Genomic DNA, 21,795 nt, shown 5'->3' with positions numbered 1-21,795 from the left:
TACTGTATATAATTTAGTGAGTATCTCAGGTACCACCATTCCATTCACTTGTGATTTTATTAAATGCATTTTACCTTGCAAACTTTGTAGTTCAACTATTTGGCCATTTAAAGCTTGTTGTTTTGGGAAGATCACAAAAAATGCCTGTACTGACAATGTCTACATTGCAACATAGCAACATTCAGCACTATAAAAATAGTATGAACACAACTGACCAGTTTGAACATCAGGCTTTTATTTTAAAATTTTTACAGCATTAGCTTGCAATATAAGCTTTAAATGTAGTTTAGACACAGCCCAAACCCAGTCTCCCAAATAAAAGCTTGACATAGCACGAAATAGACTAGAACATTCTCAAAATAAAATTTCTGTTAGCTGCATCATATGCATTTAGTTAACACGTACCTTAGAGAACATCAATTTATACGTCACTTAATAAACTCTGTCAAGAAGGCACCTAGAGTACACAATTTCTATACAAAACAACAAGAACAGACTTCCTTTGTAATTCTGAATAACACAAGACTGTAAACCTTCATGTTGTGAAATGTATACAAAGACACTGAAGCTTTTAAACAAAATAGGTTTTTACTCGTACACCTGCAGATGCAATACTTTTAATAAATTTTAAATGTGCTCTTTTACAGTAAAGAATATCAGATCACTAGCCGCCTGCAGAAGTGATCTGTTTTTTAATGCATAATATATATATAAATATATTTGATATATTTATATATTTACAACTTTGCCATAAATTTCTATACCTTTGGTTAAAAAATTAAAGCCTTTCCTACAGCATACATTTCTGTATTTATACTTTTAGACAAAAAGTATATTTGCATACTAAATACATGCTCCCTGTAAACCTTTAATATTCTACGCATTCTTATCATTACAACTCAACTGATTTTTGAAAGCTTATGAACACTCCAAATGTTAAAGTGACTATGTACAGAAGGAACATTTTTTTCCACATTAAAACCCGTTTCCGATGTCTGTCTCCACTCGTTACTCAGATTAAAGGCAAACTATTACAAGATGTAATAGACACAGAAGTGCTAACAACAAGAAAACAAGACCACATTCAGGGGTTCATTAAATTTCATATTATAGCGTTACAGTTGTACCATATCAGCATTAATAGGCAAATAAGTAGAATGTGATCGAATGTAATCCACAGCTTACTATATCATATTAACAAAACATATTTTCAGAGAGGATGCAGGATTCTATTTACATCGCAGTTACAACAGTGTAACCCCTTTAATAATGTGGCATATTGTTCAGTATTCAGCAAGTCTGATAAGTTCATTGTCCGTGTAAAACAATAGTTCACAACAAACCACTTCTAGCAAGCTTTCACATGCGCAGCGGGTATGTCTGTGCTGGGAACGCGGTACTGTAACTTGGTATTGGTAATGGCACCATGCTTCTGTCGAAGGTGAAGTCGTAGCTGACTCTTGTGACGAAAGTGCAAGTTGCATTTGTCACACTGTGAAGAAAACGAGCACGTTAGAACACATTTGCTCAAGTTTACACATACAAGTTTCACATCATGATGCGACGACGTGTTAACACTACAGTATAATGAAACCACAGAATGAAAAAAATATCCCCTGCCCTACCCTGAAAAACTACAGACACAAGAGACCTCCCTCCAAACAGTTTACACAACTTGCAAATACTGTACAGTGTGAACCTCTGCATTAAACTTTGTCTAATTATCAGTGATACCATGCATTTCCCTTAGCCATGTGAAAACAGAATTACTGTGGTATGATACCTACATTTTATATTACATATGTTCTGCTGAAATTATAGCTGTTTTATCACTGTAATGGTTTCCCATGTCGTTTTCATGTCTAATACAACTTACACTGTCACGTAGTTGGGTGTTATGAAGGCATTTTTTATGTCCCCTGGTTCCAAGCCTGCACTACAATAAAACACAGCAAGAGCAACTAGTATCATAATTACAAACTACAGACAAGCAACCATCTAGGCATTACCTGTCTTTCGCCTGGGACTCTTGTTATTTTTTAAGTTGTTTATTACTATCAGATAATAGAAAGTAATAAAAAATGTAATCATGACTTATTTTTACACTCCAATAGAAAAACAGATTTCTTTTTATGAATAAGTTGGACCAAATTAGATCAAAGTTACCTTTTCATGTTTATTCTGGGATCTAGAAGTAAACCTCCAAGAAACAACTTGTTCATAATTAGTGTACTAGTCACAGTATCAAACTTAATGCAAAGAAATGCATTATCATTCCCTTCGACACAATGTCCCTTCAAGCTATCATGTCCCTTCACACTATCAAATCAATAACAACACCCCCCCCCCCAAGTACCCATGAAGTGGTAAGGGACCTGGGATTACAGGGTGACTGCGATCTTAACTTCAACCATCACGTCTATCACTGTAAGGAAAGCTGTCCACGTAGCTCACTTGATTAGTAAAGGCATCACCTAGAGAGCAAAAGTTATAACCCCCCCCCTATACTCAGCACTTATCCATCCCATAACTGAGTACAACGCCCCATTTGGTAAGTACTGTACTAAGCCCCTACAGCAATTAGAGAGACCTCAGAGGTTTCTAACAAAGAAGATCAAAGGCCTCCAGCATGTGCCTTACACGGAACAACTAAAATCCCTGTCACTATACTCTGTATCGTATAGACTTCTTAGGGGAGACTTATGCCTGGCCTACAGAGCAACCCAAGACCCAGACCTAATGAACTTACTGCATATCCGTAAATCAAATGAGTCTAGGGCTACCCATTCCAGGGACTTAAATATGGACTACGACTTAAACAGGACATGCTGGAGGGACAGATTTATCTCCCAGCGACTGCCACATCTTTGGAAAAGGCTACCAATGCATGTGAAACAGAGCACCTCTATGACAATGTTCAAGAGGAACCTGGATGAGTGGATGGGGCACCGTAAATTCTTACCAGGGATAGTGCCCACAACCCTCCTGGACATGGGCAGTCATCACTAAATGCACATTTGGGTATTGACTAGTACTGCTATGGTATTACATTTGGTTGAAATGGCTAGGCTTAAAATGACCTCCGGGTCGATAGGATCATAGGAGATTACTAGGCTATGTGACATACAAGCAAGGTGAAAGGGAATCAATATAGTTCAAAACTGAAGTAATAGAAAAGCACTTACACTCCCCCATGAATGCTACTTTGGCAACTTTTGAGAAAGTGGTAACAGATGAGATGTATGCATATTGGAGTAAATGTAAAGATAAAAAGAGGAGGTACAATTTAAATAAAAGTGAGTTTCAAGTTTTAAAAGACATTCAGGGGAAAAAACAAATCCATGTTATGAAACCTGACAAAGGGGGTGGTGTAGTGTTGTACGACACGTTTGAATATATTAATAAAATAAATACTATACTACTTAATTCAGGGAATTATGAGGTGTCATCTCTAAATGAAGTAAATGTAGAACACCACAAGATAGATTTATATTTGGAAGAATTCTTATTGGATGGTAGGATAGACACAGAGTTGTACAACTTTTTAAAAGTAAGATCTCCTGTTTTAGGTAAGATAGTGGGGATCCCTAAAGTGCACAAAAATATAATTGATCCTCCTTTTCATCCTATAATATCTGGGAACAAATCTAAATCTTTTCAATTTGGTACAATTATAGACACTTGGTTGAAACCTATATACAAAAAAGTACCACACATAGTTATTGATTCATGGGACTTTTTAGGTCGACTCACGCCTGATTTGTGTAGAAAGGATACAATATATGTGGTTGACTTATTTTCTTGTATTCCTAAGGATGATGGAATGAGGCGGTTTACTAATAGTATTGAAACATTTGCTGGACTGTCATGGGAGAAGGTGTTGTTGATTTTGGAATTTATGGATATAGTTTTAAAATATAATTATATCTTTTTTGAAGGAGAACACTACAGACAATGTAAGGGGGTAGCAATGGGAGTAGCTTGTGCTCCAGTTTTTCTTGACTGGGAGACTGAACATATATTCAACAGTAGATGGTATAAGTACATAAGCTGGTACGTAAGATTTTTGGACGATATGTTTATTCTGTGGACAGGATCTATTAATGAATTGGAATTGTTTGAGTATCTCAATTTTTCCAGTGAGTATTTAAAATTTACATATAATTTTGAAAAGAAAGGTATCTCTTATTTAGATACCTATATTTCCACAGAAAATGGTCGATTTTCGTCCAAAGTATTTAGGAAAAATACCTTTAGTAATTCATATTTAGAATATTCTAGCTGCCACCCATACAGTCAGAAACGCAGCATAATAAAGGGTCAGTGCATTCGAGCAGCTAGAATGACTTCTGAATATGATGATATGGTAGAGGAACTTGACAACATAGATATGTTCACTAAAAGAGCATATCCCATTGAAGTGATTGACAACATTAAAAAATATGTCAAAGGAGAATGGGTCAGAAAGTACAAACCCTTACTGGGTATTGGGCTTAGTAGAACCCCAGATAATAGTAATATTGTAGATAAATGTGAGACTAATAATACATTCCAGAGAGCTTGTATACTCCAATACCATTCTTATGTTAAAGAAATACAAAAAATAGTAAGAGAAATTTGGAATATAATGAAAACTGATATTATATACAAAACCATAGGTGAACATCCGGTGTTTGTTCACAAAACAGGACAAAATTTGAAGAGCAAATTTGAAAGTAAACCCTTTACTAGCAATAGTAAAGGAAGGGACGGGGATACCTGTAAGTGTGGACAGTGCAGCCAATGTTGTGCAATAATGGAAGGTACTTCTCTTACACTGGACGACAATAGGACTGTAGTAAGATTTAAGAATGGTAAGTGCTGCACCCAACACGTGATATATTTAGGGAAGTGTACAAAATGTCCATGTTATTATGTGGGCAAGACAGACAGGTGCTTAAGGAATAGAATATATGATCATTTCTACTGTACAAGGAAAAAAGATATAAAAAAATGCATTATACAGACACCTTGTCAAAAGTCCAAGCTGTGACACATTTAAATTTGCAATTTTAGAGCAAATAATGGCTAATCCCAGGGGAGGCAACATTAGCAAGAAATTAGGGGAAAAAGAAACTAGTTGGCAGATTTCGTTAAATGCACCTGTACACCCAGGTATAAAACGACAGTATATCTATTAAGCCTGCATTGGAAAGTAAAAACTGAATAGTATACAACAAAAGCAATGGATTATGACTGAATGGTGGTTTTATAAGTTTTACAACATTTTATATAAGTTCATAAGTGTTTATGCATTATTTTATGTTTAACATATTGCATAATACTACTTGCGTTAAGAAGTGGGAATTAGTGAGTAGTATGAGTGATTTTATTAAGCACTGAGCACTTTAAAAGAATGAGTATATTTAACTGATAGATTAAATGTTATGATTGGTTGGATTTACATATATAACCCAGCATGAAATAAATGAATGTGTTCTGATGAAGTCTATCTGTAATAGATGAAAGTGCTTAACGTGGTTTGAAGTGGTTCGTTTGTCAAATAAAAAAGTGTTCGTTCTACAAGCAATATTGGTGCTTTTTGTGAAACCTGACACCCAGTACAGCGATCGGGGTTTCCAGTTTATTTTTTCATTGTGTTGACTTTCGCTGACTGTTGTTGCATTTATTGGGCTGAAATGACTAGGCTTAAAATGACCTCCGGGTCGATAGCCTGGTAATCTCCTATGATCGTATGTGACATACCAGCAAGGTGAAAGGGAATCAATATAGTTCAAACTCTAGTCTCCAGTTTTGCAACAGCACCTTAAACCTTGTTTATCTTTTACTCCCTCTGTTTGACAGATGAAGGTAGCAACCAGCCTGTCTAATGTACCCTTTAAGTGCAAAGAATCTTCATTCCTGCTTTCCATGTCCCCCCTTCTCTACCCATCATATACCCTCATAAATACTTTAATGGATTTTCCCTACAACATCGACTCTATAAGTCCACTGCATGAAGTATTTTCACAGATCTGGAGGTAGTTGGGCCCTACATTCTGCTGGCTGCGCCTCATGCTCCTCCTGTTCTTCCTCTTTAGGATGACCCCTTTCTCTTTCCCCTGATATGTCACCCCTTTCCCTGATATGTCCCTGTCTCCCCACATCATGTCCCTCTTATCCTTTCTGGTCTCCTGCGAGAAGAGTTCCACATTCTCCATCTGTAGTTTTTTGTCATACCTTTTTCCTCCAAGCATACACCCTTCTGATGGATGTTCTCCACACACCCCAATGTCCTTTTTACTGTATAACCTCCAGAACTGCATACAGTTTAGCTTCACAATGGCCAGTAGTTCCAAAACCATTGTTTTTTTGCTTCTGGAATTTATTCCCCTCAAGACAAACCCTGACATTCCATTTGGAGTTGCTGCAGCTCTTTCTCTATTCCTGGTGGTCTAACCCATGTATAATAAAAACATCTAGATTCTTTTTGTTTTGTCCCAGTCCACTTCACTCACACCAGCTGACACCTCATGCAAGGCACCTTAAAACTAAAGTGTAGCACTCTTGTTTGATGTGCACTGAATGTCAAATGCCACCTTTCTGCTAACATGATCAATGCATCCGAGTTCTTCTTTAGATACTGTAATCCATCCTTTAATGCTGCAACTACCTTCCTGTTATATCACTGGAGAGACTGATCCCAAGTCTTAGCCTTCAGGTAATGATTGTGGTTCATATAACAGAGTTAGCTTACAGCTAAATGTAATTTGATGAAAACAAATAACTCATTTTTTTTATGTTTGTGACAAGATCCACTAACCCCTTCTATGCATAAACTGTAACGCTCTGCGTTAACCCTTAATAGAAGTAACTATGATCACAAAACCTTTAAGAAAGGTACCAAAACCTTTAATGAGCACAAGTTAATTTGGGTTTTACTGAAAAGCAACACAGTCCATCAAAGAAATACCGAAAATACAATCACAAGCATCAGACGTGGAACCAGACTCCCCAGTACTCTACTCCACATAACAATTCCTGATATCATCCCCCTTACCACATCCCTCTGTGGCATAGCCCTTAACCATGTTTACATCCCCCTTACCACATCCATCTGTGGCATAGCCCTTAGCCATGCTCACATCCCCCTTACCACATCCTCTGCGGCAGAGCCCTTATCCATGCTTACATCCCCCTTACTACATCCTTCTGTGGCACAGCCCTTATCCATGCTTACATCCTCTTTACCACATCCCTCTGGCATAGCCCTTAGCCATGCTTACATCCCCCTTACCACATCCCTCTGGCATAGCCCTTAGCCATGCTTACATCCCCTTTACCACATGTGTGGCATAGCCCTTAGCCATGCTTACATCCCCCTTACCACATCCCTCTGTGGCATAGCCCTTAGCCATGCTTACATCCCACTTACCACATCCCTCTGTGGCATATCCCTTAGCCATGCTTACATCCCACTTACCACATCCCTCTGTGGCATAGCCCTTAGCCATGCTTACATCCCCCTTACCACATCCCTCTGGCATAGCCCTTAGCCATGCTTACATCCCCCTTACCACATCCCTCTGGCATAGCCCTTAGCCATGCTTACATCCCCTTTACCACATCTGTGGCATAGCCCTTAGCCATGCTTATATCCCCCTTACCACATCCCTCTGTGGCATAGCCCTTAGCCATGTTTACATCCCCCTTACCACATCCCGCTGTGGCATAGCCCTTAGCCATGCTTACATCCCCCTTACCACCACATCTCTCTGTGGCATAGCCCTTAGCCATGCTTACATCCCCCTTACCACCACATCCCTCTGTGGCATACCCTTAGCCATGCTTACATCCCCTTACCACCACATCCCTCTGTGGCATAGCCCTTAGCCATGCTTACATCCCCCTTACCACCGCATCCCTCTGTGGCATAGCCCTTAGCCATTCTTACAGTTCAGTTTTCCACTCTCCATCCTATGCCAGGCTAACAGCTGTCGGTGCAACACTGAGCTATAATGTAATTTTCTACTGGCAAACCTTTCGCTAACAGTAACTCTGCATGCTAAGTTGTTGTACTGCATGTTCAGAGATTTTAAAAGAACAAAGCACCTGTTAAAAAGAAGTCAATATGTTTATGTAAAGAACACTATCCAGTATATATCAGTGTAAAGAAAAGGTACAATTTAAAAAGTTCATGGAATCAATATATTACGAGACTGTACTGCCAATTTATTTGTTCCTTTCTGAACCCTTTTCAGCTATGATCAGGTCACAAGGACAAATATAGCACATATATGGAGTAGCCAATCAACAAGCATGTTTTTGAAAGGTGGGAAAAAAATGCAGAATCCTAAGAAGGATAATGCAGTCAAAGGAAGAACACGCAAAGCTCTACACGAGTAATAACCAGAGCTCAGAATAGAACCCAAAATCGTAGAGTTGTGAAGCAGATCCCTCCTTTTTTCCGCACAGAATGTCAAACACTTTTCAGCAGCAAAGCTTGTGAGGTCCATGTAGTGGTATCACATACCACTTCCTTATCTTCCGTGTGCTGAACAGTATTAATGTAACTTAGCAGCATGCTCAGCCTATCATTGTTGTAATTGCTCCCCACATGACTTAAGCTGATTAATATAATACTGTAACCTAGCAGCGTGCTCAGCCTATCATTGTTATAATTGCTCCCCACATAACTTAAGCTGAATATAAAGTGCATTTAGTAAGTGATATTGTACCTTCATTCTATCATAATGTTGCAAAAATAATTAAAATAAGCCTAATACTGCATTTTAAGAGACAACAGTGTCCTTGTTGCATTTCTTTTAAGTAAATTCTTTAGCATGTAATACTTTATATAGCTAAATCAAACTGCCACAGTCAATGTCTTAAAATACTGATCATTAACACACCCCCATATTTCAAAAAGTCCCTTGCAATACCTATTGTTCAAATAACCTCAGAATTCAAAATAAAACTCGTATCTACATGTTGATGTTTTACAAGCTTTTCAACTTACATGATAGGGTTTCTCTCCTGTATGTATTCTAAGGTGGCTTTTCAATGTCTGCAGATGCCTGAACCGTGTTCCACAGATTTCACATGGATAGGGCTTCTCCCCTGTATGAATCAGCACATGGGCACGCAAGTGAGCAACCTAAAGAAAATTAAAATGATATAGCACTTTAAAAAGTACACGGGATATATACATGCACAACAATGAACTAATAAGTCTACTGTACAGCACTCATGACATCAAAAAATAAAAACCTTGATCAAAGTTTGAAAAACAAGGAAGGGAACTATGCTTAGTGACCTGATAAATCGTGATATATTGTTTAGGTCATGCCCAAATGTTTGCTATAAAAATAATCCCACTCAAGGTCTGAGACAGAAGCATGGATTTACAAAGTAATAGGATACCATCTCCTACTACAACTTTTTCTGCAGAAACATGGAAGATGGCAAGCTGCTAAGCAGGAAGTAGCTACACACACAAGCTAATGCCATGTAAATTGAAGGTTCCCTTATGCAAAAGGGATGGCCAAGGCTTAGCTAGTGTCCCAATATATTAATGGAGACTGAGCTGACAAGCTATGTGATCAAAAGCCTGATGATTTTTTCCTGCGAAGTACAGTGTAAAGGACTTCTTTTGCTTGGTGTTGGCCATGAGTCATGGGGAAAGAGATGTAACAGGGCTATCCACGTGAGAGTATAACCTTTCCAAAATCCTTAAGTAGGCACTTGCATACCCCCCCCCCCGATGTCAGCATCACAGCATACAGACAGCTTGTATGGATGTGCTTTGAAAGTCCCTCAAACTTGAGCTTACTGCAGTTAACACTTGTTACTGCAGTTAACACTTGTTACTGCAGTTAACACTTTAAGCCATCAACCCCTTGCTCTTGCAGGCCCCAAGACCAGTTTAACAAGATGAAATGAAAGCGAGATGCATCAGGTCCAAGGCAGAATGGAAACCATCATGGAAGAAGGGAACCCTAGTGTAGCTTAAATGAAAGCACTTGCATACAACAAACATACTGCAGACTTGTTCTTCTGGAATCTGAACCACAGATATTTAGATAAATGCCTAACCTGTACAAATCGTGCACCACAGGTCTCACACTTGTATGGCTTCTCTCCTGAATGTATTCGTGTGTGCGTTTTCAGGTTGGCTGGTCTGTTGAACTGTGCACCACAGATATTGCAACGATATGGCTTTTCACCTTTTAAAAAGAAAATAAAAATGGGTCACGTCAAATAAAAAGCTACAAAAATAAATGATCCAGTTTAAATATAAACTACTGAATTAACAACCTAGCTTTGAATTATCTATGCATCGTAAAGTGCCATTAAGCACTTATCACCAGTGGAGTAAAATATCTGCCCCTACGGATTCTGCCTTAAATGTTATTGTAGAATAACTCCTTTATGCTATTAGTAAAGGAAGATATTTAAGGGGATACAGAAGTGGTAATGAAGACAATAGCTGTACATACTGCAGATGAGGAAATGGACAAAAGACGCTGACAGTGCTAAGATCCTGCAAACTGACCTGAGTACAAGGATCACAACACAAGTCATATAATGCAGACTTACTAAACCACAGCAGACTAACACTACAAACAACAGTGTCCGCTGGGAGCCAAGTAATGCTACCTGTCCACATGTGAAATAAACAGCACCGATATCCTGGAGCCTAAACAGAGTCAAGCTTAGAAAGCATAAACTCACATATAAAATGACAGTTACTTGTACAGTGAAATTCTTACAGCAAACTAATACATATAAAATTACACAAAGGAAACATAATAAAATCAACAAAGTGCTTAAACAGAGTGAAGGTTTAATCAAAATGAATGCTTGAGGAAAAAGGTCTTTTTAATGATGTTCATTTACTAGACCTCTGAAACCATGAAAAACTGCATGACATTTCTTTTCAAAGCAGAGCTTGTTTAAATGCTATTTTTATGAGAAGTGTTTATCATTATACCGAGAATTCTTTACTTCACTCTGGAAATGCCCTGGTAATTTTTAATAAGATTTACATTAAAAGAAAAATGTGTTTGCTTTCCAGTAACCCACTTTATCATTTTCTTGGGTCATAAGGTTGCTGCAGCCTGTCCCATCTGCCTATAGGTAAAGGATGTACTAGACATTCTGGAGCAGGTGCTGGTCCATTGCAGAATGCGCAGACACACACACACACACACACACACACACACACACACACACACACACACACACACACACACACACACACACACACACACACACACACACACACACAAACTCACATGCTAACACCCATCTATGGGAAATTTGGAGAAAGCAAATTCATCCACTGCATATCTTTGAGTAGTGGAAGGACAACAGGTCAAAATATTTATTTTGCTCTTCAGAGAGCTAATCAACAGTAGCAGTTAGGTCAGTACAAACCTGTATGAACTGTTTTATGACTAGCTAGGTTTCCTTTGTAGCGAAATGCAGCCTGGCATCTGTCACACTTGTATGGTTTGTCGCTGTGCACCTGAAGAGCGTGCCTTTTCAGGGATGCCTCCTCCAAAAACCGTGAGTCACATTCATTGCAAAAAAAGGTTCCATTTTCTGTAGACAAAACATATTATATACAAAACATTAGTTTAACTTCTGTTGTATGTTATTTTTCTTCCAATACATTTGTCATATAAATCAGAACTATTTCACCTATGCATATTTACTGAACTATATAAACCGTTACAGTCCATGTGCAACGCTATGACCAAAATGCAAATAGGCACAGTTATCTCTCAGGAGCAATATGAAGTGGGTTGAGATGTGTCTTTATTCACCATAAATCTGCAGCAAATACAGCTACAATCTTGACTACATAAATGCAATATTTCAGTTTTCAGATGAAAATGTTTCACTATTAGAAAGGAATACCTAAAAGTAAAATCTGACAATCACAATTTAAAATTGTAATATAAGGCGTTTAATGTCATGGTTTAATGTATGTTTTCATGCAAAATGCTCTCACACATCTACACAGGTGCACAAGAAGAAGCCTTTCACATGGATGACAAGTACTGCCCGGACTTAGAAGTCAATACCCCCTTAAACGATGAAGGATTCAGGGACGAAAACAGGACAACTACATCGCAGCTCACTGCTCTTAACTTACTCAACATACTGAAATCCCAAATCCTTCAAAACAAATGAGTGACACCATACATGCAGGTCACTGTCAGAGGGGAGTGAACAGCAAAGACAATCCCTAGCAGCTGTGGCTAGCAGGACATTTTGTGAATATAAAGATGTTGGGAGGTCTTTGAATCTTGCTGCAACAGCCATCCATACCTCCAAAACATATTTATGTTAATGGGTTGTCACACAATGATTGATGAAATCAGCTCAAATGCTGACAACCTGCATAGGGCAGAAATCTATACAAGGTAACATATAGCACACCTAATATACCTATATGCCTGATGATACATTTAAACAATTTAACAATGTGGGGTAAGTACTACAAACTATACTGCCTAACCACCCACTGCTATCACATAGAAGAGTAAATACACAGGGATGGCACAACAGTGTAATATTTAAGTTTGCTGTCTCACAGTGGTTGGTTGTACAGTTCAGCTCTTAGCCAGGATGTCCACTGTGAGAATTATACATGCTCTCCCTTTGCTCATGTGAATTTACATTAAGGTGCTCCAATTTCCTTCTGTAAACCAAGATGTACATAAACCAGTGATGCCCCAACTTGCCCAGTGTGAGTGTGAGTGTCCATGCATGCGTGTGAGACTGCATACCCTGTGTAAGATTACTTTATCATTATTATATTAATTTATCATCATTGTCTCTCATGTTCAACATTTGTAAAACTGAAATAGTTAAAAAAATAAACTTGACTTACCACAACTAGAATCTGAGAATTCAGAATGTGTCTCAGTCATTTCATCTCCAAAATGTGAGCCAGGAGTCTCTGGACAGGTCTCTGAATGCTGGGGTGACTGAGAATCACAGCTTGTAAGATGTACATAAACTGGAGAAGGGTGGCCATTATACTGAGGTGACGATTCTAGTGTTCTGTAAGAAAAAAAAATAAATTCACATTCAAAGTGATAAATCTTAGTTTGACTTTACAAGATACATTATACAGAGAAATTTGACTCCACTTATATTTTGCTGCATTACTTGTAACAGTCTTCCTGTTTTTGACTTGACCAAATAAAACACAAAATAATGTTCAAATCTGCCCGTTCATTTCAGACGTCTATCTCCTATCCAGATATTTTTGAAAATAAATATGGTCAGAGTTGTAACTATTTTATTTATGTTATTCTTTCATTAACTAGGTAGGACCCAGTGATCAAAAAATGGCAGTGATCACAAAAATGCCACTTTACAAGGATGTCCAAAAGTGTCCTGGTTAACTGGCTTCTTAAAAACTGTTACTGAATATGCAAGTGTCATTTGCAAAAATCTCAGATATCTAATTTCATTAACTCTCTAAGCTATTCTACCAGTCATATTGTCAGCTCTTTTTACTGATATACATATAAGCAGGCTTACAAATAGTAAATACAAGTATGTTGTTGTTGCTGCTTTGTCACATTTCCCTTTTTTCTGCTCCTAATCTGTTCTATCTTCCACTCCATGCCGGAGACTGAATGATTACTCAGTCTAAATACCTGATCTGTCAAACACACTTAAACCTACCAGAAAGACATACATTCAAAATGGCTCTTGCATCCCAAGTTGCACCCAAAATGACAGACCTAAGGTCAGAGTCCACAGGTTTTGGAATAATGCAGCGGGCATCTTCTGCCACTCTACTCTCACTACTCCAAACTGATTTTTCCACTGCATCCCTAAGATGACATCTTTTTGGAATATGGTTCACTAAGTACTGAATGCTGAGGTACCGAATGTCCTGCAGTCCTGCTATGCTATGGAATCTAGTTATATATTCCTAACATAGTGCAAACATACCCAAGGCCTTAGCACAACAGCTCTACCTGTATGCATGAACCTGCCTGCAGTACGAGGTCTGCTGTACAGGTGGACCTGCACAGCCATGAGAATGTCCAGTGCAAGAGCTCCACCTGTAGGGCAGACTGCTGAATGTCTGCAGTCTCAATGCCCATTGACATGGAGGAGCATGCAGGCCACTAGCCTATCAAAGAATTAAACCTACATTTAACCATAAGAATACTTTCCCATTTGAAGTTCAGGAATAGCTCACACACTACCCAACCATATATAGGTTCATAGAATGATACTAGGCTACTGGCCTGGAGGCCCTTATAAGCCTAGCCAGGAATTTTGCCCATGTTCCCACAAGGTCAGCACTCATTTCCCCCTGTCCAGCAAGGACACAGGTGGGATCCCAGGGGTGTATTTTCTGTTTCCCATCCAGTCGTCCAAGTTCCTGTTAAAGAAGGATAGTAAGGTACTCCGCTTGACATGGAGAGGAAGTATATTCCACAGATGAAGTCATTGGGACACAAGTCTATCCTGCCAACAAGTTCTATTAATGTCACAGACCACGTTGAGACCTTGTGTGTGGGTTATGTGAGTGAAGTTTGCCTTACGGATATGCAGCAACTCTATCAAAGCTGAGTCTAAGATGGCCTTGTATGCCACACACAGGTCATCTCTGAGAAGTCTGTATGAGACTCAATAGAGGGACAGGGCTTTTCGCCTAAATGTATAGGATAGGTGTTTGAGACCCTGGATTTTCTTGGACAGTAACCTTTGTGGTCTCTCCAACTGCTGCATGTGCTTGGCAAGGTACATGGCAAAGGGGGCATTGTACTCAATAATGGGTCTGATAAGGGAGGAGTATGGGGATGTTATGACCTCCTTGTTCCTGGATAAAATACCCTTACTTATGAGGTGGGCCATGTAGAAAGCCTTCTGTACAACAGAGGCAACATGGTGGTCAAACGTCAGGTTGCTATCAGCCTGGGTGCCCAAGTCCCTCGTGACTGATTGCATGCTTAGTTTGTTATTAATATGATAGTGAGGGCACCATTTTCCCCAAAGGAGATAATTATTAGCATGCATGCAGTCCTCTGCTTTTTTACCTTCAGTTTCCAGACCCTGCAATATAGCTCCACCTGTATGTCAGACTCAATAATGCATGCAGTATCACTTTCACCAGTTATGTCCTGCTATACATAGTCCCACATATAGGTGGAGCTTCCCCTTCACCAAGACTGCTCATTGTAATGACTGGACTTCTCCAGTGATTCAGCATTGTACACTGGCAACCTTTGCTAATGTGCAATGCTGAACTATTTTAGTGAAGACAGCCTGGTTCTTTTTAGCACATGCTGAATAGGGACTCCATGAGACCTATATTTTTAACTCAGGTATGGAGTAACATGCTGAAGTAACTGCTCCACATAACTTGTTACTTGGATGTGGACTAACATACTGGAGTAAGTGCTCAGCATAACATTACTCAGATGTGGAGTAACACACTGGAGAAACTGCTCAGCATAACATGTTACTGTGCATCCATGTTTTGGAATCCAGCCCTAAATAACATGCACCTCAACCAACTACTCATCTGTGAGCTTTTGAAATATATATAAATGAAAAAGCCCAACTGACTTTTTGTCACTGTAACTCATAATTTTAAGTAAGAATAAGAAAATCACCTGCAGGATGGTATCTTACATTCAGATTCTAGCAATGTCCATCATCCAGTGAGAAGAAGGCATCATGGCCCAGTGAAAATTAGTTATTTCCTTTGCACGCAATTGAAATGCAGCATACATTTCACCTGATTGAGCAGGTAATAAATCACAAGTAGTGCTTTTCTGCAAAATCCTTTCATGCCACCTATAATAAAGTTATGATAATGAACTCAGGCCTTTGCTGGGAGGGACAATATAGATGAAAATTAGGAAAAGCATATCTAGCTCTCTCTTCACCATAAGCTCTCCCTCCCAGCTGCCCAATGACATATTCATTCCCCTCTGATGAGATATATATGGTTCATTCATTTCTTAAGGATAAGAATTGAATGAACCTGGAGTGGGATTGTGACCTTTTCTGAGGGTCTGAGCTTTCTTGCTTATGTTCCCATCTCCCCTGTGCATGCTCAGTAGCAACCTAGAGGTGGGATGTACAACCATTCCCATTGCTGGGCTGTCCCTGATTTCTGTAAGGGATGCAAGTCTGCAGATAAGCCTCATTCACTAACCTGGGAAGCAGGGCAGGCTGATTATCCAGTGTTCACCAGGTAAATCCTACCGTATGCATGTGCCCCTAAGCCTACACATCCCCACCCTCTGCCCTGAGAAAGGTGAATGGGCTTTGCCTCTTCATTCCTCTCACCCATTTGACCCCATCAGTGCAGGGCTACCCATTTGACCCCATCAGTGCAGGGCTAGTAATTGAACCCTAGTCACCAGAGTCATAGACTGGGCTCCTTCCCTAGCACCTCAAAGATGGCTTGGATATTTCTAAATTAAGGAGTGGTAATTATTCAGCTGTAATCACTGTACAACTTGGCTGCACTGCATAGCAAGAGAGTTATATCCAATTGTCCATAACAGCAGTGGCTGGAAATTACACATAAAACAGAGAAGAAAGGCTTTGAGAGAGTTATAAAGTTAGCTACACTTTAAAGTCTGGATAGCAGATCAAATTGGATTTAATTCATTTCCATTATTTAAATTGTTACTTGTAAGTTGTCTTTCTTTAGCACTGTTTTTCTCTAATCAGAACCATGGGACTTATATAATGGTCACTCCTCTTTCCTTGTTTTCAGTAGGCCAACTGCTTCTTCATACTGCTGGTGGCAATTTCAATCCCCTTATCCCTCCAAATGGTGTGGCATACAGTGGAATTATAAATATGTATCACACCTCCTCACATTTCCACTCAAATGCCACTGAAACCAGATTCAGTAAATCAAACGCTGTGCCTATGGCTTTCTGCAGTCTTCAATAACTTAAAATGAATCAACACCCTCTCTCCTTCCCTTGGATTAAACAGTTAACTGTTCCTTCCCACTCTCTCTTGTATGCCAACTCCCTCAGCTTGATCCCAGTTCCAGATATATGTTAGTACAGATGGGCATCTTTCTCTTATCACTGTCTAAAGTAACAAAATGTACACTCTGATTTTGAAAATCAAGATAAATTATTAAAAAAAATAATAATAATAAGACCCGATGCAAACTGTATTCACCAGAAGATCTAATCTGGCCTGAACAGATTTCACTTTTCAGAGAGTCACAGAACAGGAAGGAAAACCTAGGGACCATTTCAAACATTGTCCATATGAAATTCATCCAATGCCTACTTACCTTACCAGGCAAATTTGTGAGCAGCACCAATACAGGCAGAATGTCTAAAAGGTTAGTCTAAAAGCTGCAGCTAATTTTAAGTTGCTAACTTTCTGACATTTCAAAATGCCATGTGAATTAAGAGGCACAACCATTTCCTAAATAATTATGTAGCTTTGTATTTTATGTACACTGCACATTTGGTTTTAACATAATTAGAGCTAGAGGTATACCTGTTAACAATGTTGTTCAGTTTGCTTGTCTGAGAAATAGGTGAGTCATCACTGTTCATGCTAAGCTTGACTGGACTCTGAAGTTCAGCAGTTTTACTTTCACTTGGCTGTTGGCATGATGGTACAGAGGTCTGTGACTGAGGCAGAGAATTTGTGGTTTCAATTTGATTGGCACGGTCTTCTTTTTCTTTCTGATTCAGGGAGTTCAGTACAATAAACTTGTATTTTTTCCAGTTGCATGATTTAGGATCTGTTGGAGTCTTGGCTGGAGGAGATGTAGATTCTTGACTTAGAGATGCGTTTTTGCTGCTGCTGGACTCTGTTGGAGAGTTGGGCTGACAATCCGACTTCATGGGACTTTGTGGACTTACAAGACCGTTACAGTTCACTGGTGGTCTGTTTTTGCTGATGTGTTGCCCCATCTCACCATCAGGGGGCGTCCTCTCACTTTCTTTTCCAGACTTTTCACTTGAATAGTACGGACTATTTCTAACAGGCTGGCCAGCAGTCTTGGATCCTTGAATGGGGCTGTAGTGTTGGTCACTTCTCGTGTCATTCGTACTCATCTCTCTTGCAGGGAAAATCGCTGTGTGGCAGATATTAGTGGAGACATCACTCACCGGCCTAGTGTACTGTGTAGCTATACTGCTGGTGCTTCCTTGTGGAAGAACACAGCTTTTTGGATACCTGCCTGATCTCTGAATCTCAGGAATAGGTAAACGATTGTCTCTTAGCTCATCATTTTTGAAACCATAACAGTGGCTAGGCATGTGACCATACACTGGATAAGTACTAGTTGGTGCAGGCAAGCCGTTATACATGCCAGGGGCAAAGCCTCTTCCATCACAAACAGGAGGACTCTGAAAGGGAACATTGCTGTCTAGAACATCTGGTTTTCTGTAAGCCATAATGTCTGGTGGCAACATAATTCTGCTTTGTAGGTACTCATCTCTGCTTAGTGGGATGGGAGGACTCATATCTTCACTGCAGAAACAAAAAGTAGCTGTTAAATCACACCAGTTCTATTTAATTCACAAGCAAATAAAACAATCCTCTAGCAATTCACCCCTAGATTGGAAGGCAGTCTTGTAATGTTTGAAGTATGCAGCTTAGAGTCAAAAGCAAAAATCTAGTAGAGACTGTTATGCAACACATTTAAGCATGAGTGTTAATAGTCTACCTAGACAAGCTAAAAAGGGATGTGAATTGGATTTTGTATTATTCATAAATGAACCCCCCAAATAACTGCTGCACTCCTTGGCATGGCAAATGAAAATGAATACAGGATAAAATATGCAAAGCAACAAAGTATTGGTTACAAAGAGAAATGCATGTTTTTGGGGGAAAAAAAATCAAAATGTCAAGGAGTAGAACACACTGGAAGCTAGTTCTCACCACTTGTATTTGAAGTAACAATGCTGGCACTGTCTTGGTATTGTAATAACGTTTTTTTTTTTATTTTATTTTCTTCTCACAAATTTTAATTTGATCACATAAAATGAGCCATGTGTATGCCAGATATGGTTCACAAAATCTGGCAGAAGTAAACAGATCAGTTGGATAAGTTTAAATTTATGTAGGCTCAAGAGCTGTGAAAGACTTCTGTGATACTAGATGCAATACTGTGGATCATCTCTAAGTATTAACATCATGTTTTTAACCCGCAATATGAAATTAAAGCCAAGTTTGCAGGCTGTAGTCCAACGATGCCAAACTTCAAACACTGCTCCTGCAACCACCATAATAAAAGACAAGTAAGCAAACAGAGTGATGCAAGCACCCAGCTACTTACCTAGACTTCAAAAATTTATGGCAAGTATCTACAATGTGATCCATTTGCAAGTAGACTGCAGCATTCATAATAGGAACAATACAATTCTCCCTCAGGTTCAGGCGTGATGTGTACATAAACTCCAACAAAAGAGCAAATCCATCAGCATCAACTTCTGGATCCAGACTGATTGCACTGAGATTACACTTCATTGGATCAGTGAAGATACCATAAAACAGGCCACTAAAAGAAAAGTAGACAGCCAAATTCACTCTGGTTCTAAAAATAAGTTGCGATTTCTATTGTATCAACTGTACTTTTATCTAAGATCTACAGTTTAAGCATGCTATAAGAAAGATGAAGTCACTCTTGCTTTGAAAATATATTTGACAACTATTTTTAATTTATGATTAAAAATTATCAGTACAGCAAATGTCTGATAACGAAATAATCTTTGTGGTCTTTACCTGCAAGCCATAAGGACAGTTTTGTGTGCTCTAAACTGTTGTCGATTCACAAAAATGACAACATCTGTTAAAATGTTTCTGATTCTGAGTCGATTCAGATTCAAAAGTACATCACCAGCATGGCGAGTAAACTGGATGCAGCTGTCTGGGGAAGCAGCCATCTTGTCTGCTCCTGAAAAACATAAATATAGAAAATGAAATCATGTATTTTCTAAACCTGAAAGTGAAAAGCTATGTAGGACTTTGCTCCAATTTAATGTTCTACTAAAACAAAGGCATCCAATTAACTTTAAAAGCATCCAATAATTTAGGAGGAACAAACAAACTAAGATTTCGTTATGCAGTCCTTTCAGAATGTGTTTGCCATCAAAAAGTATCACTGTATGCATATGTCCTAACAAATTACTTAGCCCTGACTATATCCTAGATGACCCTGAAGCACTTAGTGACAAATGTGGAACAGAAGCTGACTGGGGAGGGACGGGAGTTAGCAGCCAATGTTTTCTTTTCTGCCCTGAGGACAGTATGTTGACAGAGCTCCACTACAAGAACTTGATGTGGATAAGGCCAGGAAATGCAGCTCCTACAGCTAGGGGCACACCGGTTGTGTAGAAGCATGCATTGTATGCTAAGATGATGTTAAGATAAGAAAACGTCCTAAGCCGTACTGGATACAGCTGCTTTCCTCGTCTCTCATTTCCTTTTTCTGATATCCAAGGGTGTTGCTGGTCTTGGGAGGTGAATGGGGCAGTAAGTAACAGAGATTTGGTGGTCACAGTGGGAAAGGGAAAGAAAAAAAGAAAAAATAATAAAAAACAGTTTGGTGGCTAAAGCAACTAAGTCCATTCCTCCTTATCTTACTGAATATGCCAAATACCAGGTCTTAACTTGTTAAAAAAGAAAAAAATATTCAGATTTTTGCTAAATGTTTTTTCCCAAAATGACCCAGTTTCTATTAGGGCTGTAAGAATTTCTAAAGATCAGCACATCTGATCTCTCGGGCCTTGTACATAAAGCATCAGTTAGCTTCAATAATATTTGAAACAAACAAAACACATACAGCTACAGTTTATAAGATCTGGAGTATCAGATCAGCCAGCGTTTTTCATTCTGCTTATTATATATTGCTGAAATGCCTTATTCACCCACTTCAGGAAGGAGAGTTGAGCTCACTCTGTTCAGTTATTTTGCGATACTGAGGTACTGAATGATCAAGAGTCCCAATATGCTAGGTGTTATTAATGAGATTCTTTAATATGCTATGTTAATGAACCTCATTGCTTATGCCCAGAATAGCATGAACTTGCAGAGAAAAACGCAAACCCAAAGCATGAACTAACCCATGAAATAGGCAGACCCACAGAGTCCTGCTGAAGCTGTCCTGCTTCACAGCACTACCTGTACGGCAGACCTGGTATTACAGATATGCAGCCTACCTGCAGTACCAGGTTTGCCATACAGGTTGTGCTGCATGTCCTGCAGCTTTGCTGGAGTTTTCATTTTGTTTTTACTGATGTGACCTTCTTACTCATTGTTTTACTTTAGGGCAGACAGGAAAATGCAGATAAGTAAGACAGCATGGCCTCCATGCCTGCATTCTTCCAGTCTAAGGGAGGAGTCAGGCATGCAAGGCCACTAGCCCACCTGGGAATTAACTCTACTTTTATTGTAGAAGACTTTGAGTGCCATCCCCACTGACATAAAGGGGCTGCTCACACACAACAAACTCTGCCTGTGCACCGTTCTTAGCCTGCATTCATGGCACCCACACAATGAAGTGTAGTTCCTTCTGTACATAGAAAGGGGTTCTAGTAGTTTGGCTCCTACTAGGTATTATCTGCAGTACCTAATCCCATGCACAGATGGAGTAAATTGTTTTTCTGACTCTGCCCAATGAATATAATGGACTACTTGATTGTTGTATATTTGTGACCAAATTTACAAGACTAACTTTTTTTTTCTGATCCCACCACTGTGGTAAAGGATGAATATGTTTGCCTCAGGTTTTTCCTTTAAATCAGTTTATCTTGCTTTTTACTGTGCCATAAG

At 39.1% G+C, this 21,795-nt stretch overlaps 1 protein-coding gene across 3 annotated transcripts in view; it reads right to left on the bottom strand.

The window, feature by feature from the left end:
* Positions 1-214: 214 nt before the first annotated feature.
* BCL6 (BCL6 transcription repressor) overlaps positions 215-21,795 on the bottom strand; it is a 33,998-nt gene continuing 12,417 nt past the window's right edge. For all 3 annotated transcript variants that reach the window (XM_044070217.1, XM_044070219.1, XM_044070218.1), the window contains exons 2-9: positions 19,747-19,918; positions 19,301-19,522; positions 17,509-18,492; positions 12,884-13,056; positions 11,419-11,586; positions 10,075-10,205; positions 8,999-9,136; positions 215-1,492 (exon numbers count right to left, since the gene is read on the bottom strand). In XM_044070217.1, the coding sequence (XP_043926152.1) occupies positions 1,349-1,492; positions 8,999-9,136; positions 10,075-10,205; positions 11,419-11,586; positions 12,884-13,056; positions 17,509-18,492; positions 19,301-19,522; positions 19,747-19,918 (2,132 nt within the window). In that variant the 3' untranslated portion in view covers positions 215-1,348. The remainder of the gene's footprint in view (positions 1,493-8,998; positions 9,137-10,074; positions 10,206-11,418; positions 11,587-12,883; positions 13,057-17,508; positions 18,493-19,300; positions 19,523-19,746; positions 19,919-21,795) is intronic.

The sequence above is a fragment of the Protopterus annectens genome, chromosome 4.part1 (assembly GCF_019279795.1).
Source record: "Protopterus annectens isolate FY-2018-M chromosome 4.part1, PAN1.0, whole genome shotgun sequence".
NCBI classification, from domain to species: Eukaryota; Metazoa; Chordata; order Ceratodontiformes; family Protopteridae; genus Protopterus; species Protopterus annectens.
This window is presented reverse-complemented; position numbering and strand designations above follow the sequence as displayed.